Source organism: Gymnoscopelus microlampas (genome assembly GCF_963454915.1).
Source record: "Gymnoscopelus microlampas genome assembly, chromosome: 2".
NCBI lineage: Eukaryota > Metazoa > Chordata > Actinopteri > Myctophiformes > Myctophidae > Gymnoscopelus > Gymnoscopelus microlampas.
Genome location: NC_139939.1, coordinates 6651818 through 6656793, shown reverse-complemented (window position 1 = coordinate 6656793; position 4976 = coordinate 6651818). Strand labels below are relative to the sequence as shown.

Here is a 4976-nt window from a genome sequence, read left to right as displayed (position 1 = left end):
GACACACACACACGCACACACACGCACACACACGCAACACAACAACACAACTACCTCATTGCATCTTTTTGTCGGGGCTTCAGATCAAAGGCATTATTTTGCGTTTCATTGTTTGGCGTGCGTTCGTTCCCAGGCCCTTGCGATCGCCCTCCTCCTCCTCCTCCTCCTCCTCCTCCGCCCTGGAAAGGTTGACGTGTTGACGTCATTCCTCCTCCGAGAGGAGGGTGACCTGGGAGACAGAGGGCTCAGGGTGACATCAGCTATCCCATTAAGACCTGAGGCGATAATTAAAAATGTTTTCTAAATCCTAACAGTTTAAAAAAAAAAAATAATAAATACATAAATACATTTTAAATATTTATTTTTTTTCAAAAAAATCTAAAAAGATATTTTTCAAGATTTTTCAAAAATAGCAGATCTACAAGCTCATAGCGCGGCACTCGGTGCCGCGCTATGAGCTTGCAGATATGCTATTTTTGAATAGCCAAAGAGATCTAAAGTGACACAGATGCGTTCCAGGTCTTAATGGGCTATATGCAAGGCCTAATAACACTGTTAGTGCACATCGTTAGATAATGATGACCACGTCCGGCTCCACCCTCTCCTGGCCCTTGGTCTTGTGTTTGTTCCCTGAGCCTCCTTGGTTGTTAGGCTGGGCCCAGCCGCCATGTTCACCGTCATATACCAAGGAGGCCGTGTGTCCAAACAAAGCCCTTGTTTGACCTCTCCGTTTCCCCGGACTAAATGTAAACGATGCCGGACGGTAACTGAGTACATTTACTTGCTACTTTATGTTCTACTTTTACTTATGTGGGCCTAATTAAAGAAAATGGGAGTAGTTCTCTCATCACAGTCAAATCAAAGTTGTTTTTTTGTCACGGTTAAAACAAAACTTTGTCAATTATTTGGGGGTTCACTTGCAGAGTTTTCAATACAGAGGCACATATTGTACTTTTCACTCCACTACAATTATTTGAAAACTGTAGTTACAATTACTTTGGAGATTTAGATCATTATTACAAAATAATAATAATAATTAACCAATTAAGCCATATTTTATACTTTTTCTATTCGAAAATAGCCGATCTACAAGCTCACAAAGTGTCTCCACAAGCTTGCAGATTAGCTATTTTTGAAAGATTGTGACACATTTTCAAAACGTTCAAAAGGTGAAATGGGCCATTTCGATGCCAGTGCTTATGTACTTTTACTCAAGTAAAATGATGGCAAGACTTTTACTTGCAACGTAAATTGTGTTAAATAGCATAGTCTTTGTACATTGTGTTATTGCTTCTTAAGTAAAAACATCACTGCCTGTCAGAATGGATCCGTGGCGTTGACATGGCAACGGGCCACCCCCCTACGAAGAATGGGTTGCTATGGTAACGGCTGGGCTACGTGACAGCACTGAGGACACATTGTAAGATGAAGGAAAGGAGACGAGGAGGGAGGAAAGGCTGCTGGATGTAGGAAAGGAGACGAGGAAGTAGGAAAGGTTGTAGATGAAGGAAAGGAGAGGAGGATGTAGGGAAGGTTGCTAGATGAAGGAAATGAATTGGTCCGACAAAAGTATTTTAAATGTCAGACAGCAGAGGAGCACTGCGGGAAGAAAATAGATTGTTATCGAAAGTCTAATCAAAATAACTTGGATTATTAAACCTTTTCATCCCTTATCTGATGAAACACCGGATAACTTTATAGATAGATTTTTAAATATCTCTCCATAGCAATTGACTTTACAATCTAAAAGTAAAGGAAAGTGTTTTATTTTTCCTTTTCATGGAGTTACACTTTATTGAAATAAACTGCATTGTTCCTGATTATTTTCTTCTTCATCATGTGCTCACTCTTAACCTCAGAACATATAGCTGTCGGGTGGAAACCTTATATGTTCAATACTTTTACTTTTCAGGAAAATGGCAACAAAAAAAACTGTGTTATTTTGTAGATATTATTTAGTCACAAGCTCTTAAAACTTTTCATTGGTTCTATGTATAAAATGATGACGGGATAACTATACCACGTTGACAGTGGGTGCTGGGTTAAAATTAGACCCCCACACACACACACACAGCTATTAGCTCGGTGTGGGTTCTATCTTTTAAACTAAATATTTATAAAACCCACAGACACACTTAACCACGTTCAACCTGGCCTCTGTCTTTTGGGCATGTCATTATATAGGCGAAACTTCTCAAACATTTCGAGCGAAATCCGAAATCTTTATATTAAAATTGTGGCTTATGGGCAGTGTTGCCAGATTCTGTGAGAGAAACAAGCAACCAGGTTTGGAAAACCAGCCACATGTGCACTTCAACATATACATCAGCTATTTGAAAATAGCAGATCTACAAGCTCTCGCATCGCGACGCGTTGTGAGCTTGTAGATCGGCTATTTTCAAATACAATCTTGCGGGGAAATTATAATAAGCAGATCTGGCAACCCTGCTTATGGGTGTTTGGAAATCACAAACATCATAAGTGTTGATAGCCTTTCGTCTGCCGTGTTAAATGGTCAGAAGGGTGGGCCGTCTGTCTATGTCCCTTTCATGCCCATATAGAGATCCCTGACGTCATTGAAATGATGTCATAGAACTGATGTCATAGACTGGCCTCCAAGTACTCTGACAACCGGCACAACGGGTATTGCGTAACGTCAGATGGAGGAAACATATTATTCATTTTCTTATTTAAAGAAAAAAAATCACACCCTGTGTGAAGTGAGTGGTGCCTTTGATGAGCCCCGTATTGACCCCCGTATTGATGTTGTCATCAATGTTTGTGGACAGAATAGAAAACAGACTAGAATATGTGAGACCCGTGCTATTTTAACCAAAGGAAATCACTTACCCTATCTTTAACCATAGTTTTCTAGAAATGTTCTGATTCTTAGATTAGAACATCTAAGGATTAGAACATGTTAGCTTGGCTAACATGTTCAATCAGCCAAGCTAACATGTCCAATGTTAGCTTGGCTGATGGCACTGATGTCACTTCGAAACATGTGAACAATGTTTCGAAGTGACACACCTATTTATAGGGCTCTATTTCGTCATGCGTCTCGCTAGCCAATCAACATACCCTTTCAACATATTGTCACGTGTCACGTGATGCTTGACCAATGGTAGCTTGGTGGACATACGGACATACATACATACATACATACGGACACACAGACAAAGCCAGATAGATATAGGAGTGGTTGCCTTCGGCACCACTCAAAAATGTAAGAGTGAAAATAGCCGCCCGACAAGCTCTGCTATCTTCACTTTTGTACAACACTCTAAGTAAGGCATTAAATGTAGGGTAAGTGATATTTTTGGGTATTTTTTTTTTTTTGTTAAAAAGGTTAAAGTACTATATTCTGATAAGTAATCATTGCTACAGAGCGTTTGTTCGGTCACAGGGGTCTCTCCAGCTCTTTAGTAAACAGAATATAGTACATTTTCAGGTAGGTGACAACATTTAAGCCAATCAGGGGAGAGCACTGAAAATGCATTTTCTGTTTAATAAAGAGCTGTAGAGACATGGGAGACTCCTTTTACTGAACAAACACTCTATAGCAATGAGTACTATCAGAATATAGAGCTATTTAACACTTATTTTAACAAAAGTAAATCACTTACCCTACCTTTAATTTACGAACAAAACATTACAAAAATCAAATATACAACATTACAAGGTTTTTGCCCAACGGCACTGATAACCAGAGGGGCATGCGCTCCCAACGGGCGTCGCCCTGGTAGATGTAACTCAATATTATCGCTCTTTGATCATTTTCTCTTCCAATAATCAAGCAGTCATCCTACACCAACCGGTCGACTATAGTAGAGGCACCAGGCGCTGGATGAGTGGGTAGAGAGAGGCCACCTGGGAATGGGAATCACAATGGGAAGGTCACCGGTTTTCACCCCTGGCTCGCCCAGTCGAAGTGCCGAGGTGTCCATGAGCAAGACACTTAACCCCTAGACTCAGGTAGCCAGACAATAGGCTCTATGCACAGCAGCCATATTGGAATGAAATTGGGCCTCTTCCTTATTTCCCTCACATGTTTTACCAATGATACTAACGAAGGCGTTGCTCCATTTCATGTAGCACAGTGGACCTCAAACCTTTTAATTGCAAGGACCCCCATAACTCTGAGAGTGTACAAATGGAACCAAATGGACCCGTAAGGTCCATTTGTACACTCTCAGAGTTACACACCTTTTTAAGGCGCCATTTGGAACCCCCTCAAGGAACCATGAGGGTCCCTGGACCACACTTTGAGACCCACTGGTGTAGCAGAGTGTTTTCAGTGAGCCGAAATACACAATATCAGCACCCTGACTCTGACTGATGGAAGACAACCTTAATCAGTAATCATTGGTAACACCTGTGAAGGAAGTAAGAGGAGGCCCAATTTCTCTCCAAATTGGCTGCTGTGCATAGAGCCTACTACTCCTACTCCACCCCCTGAGAGACGGGGAAGGGAAGCTGTCATATCCGTTCGCAAAAATATATTTGGAAATATATTAAAATATATTTAAGAGGATGGTTTTCAGAGCTTCCTTTTGCACAGACGTTATGACGGAAGCATTTGAACATTGTGTGAGTCAACAGTCTGTCTCCAGAGACTTACTTAACTCCTAACTGCTCCCCAGGTGCATTATTAGTAATTCATTAATTAGCCCTCTGCTCCTAATAGATAGGATGGATTTCACATACTCCGTGTGCACAATAGCGACAAGTACACCAACAACGACTTAAAATGCAGACTCAATTATTGTAAATTATTTTGTAATCATGCCACATCCACCAATCAGATCACCCAACGTCTGGTCCACACACACACACACACACACACACACGCAGGCACGCACGCACGCACGCAAGCACGCACGCACGCACACACACAAACACCTCCTGCCTGCCTCTCGTATATAAAACAAACAGGGACTTCAAAGAGGTGACATGAAAAGACAAACGTCTGTCGG

General features: G+C 41.3%; 1 protein-coding gene across 1 annotated transcript in view; it reads right to left on the bottom strand.

Annotated features, from left to right (window-relative positions):
• Positions 1-568: 568 nt before the first annotated feature.
• LOC311053617 (small ribosomal subunit protein eS26-like) overlaps positions 569-4976 on the bottom strand; it is a gene marked incomplete at both ends in the record, with an annotated part of 10812 nt that continues 6404 nt past the window's right edge. Inside the window, one exon of the mRNA XM_084069231.1 lies at positions 569-740. Within this exon, the coding sequence (XP_083925357.1) occupies positions 569-740 (172 nt within the window). The remainder of the gene's footprint in view (positions 741-4976) is intronic.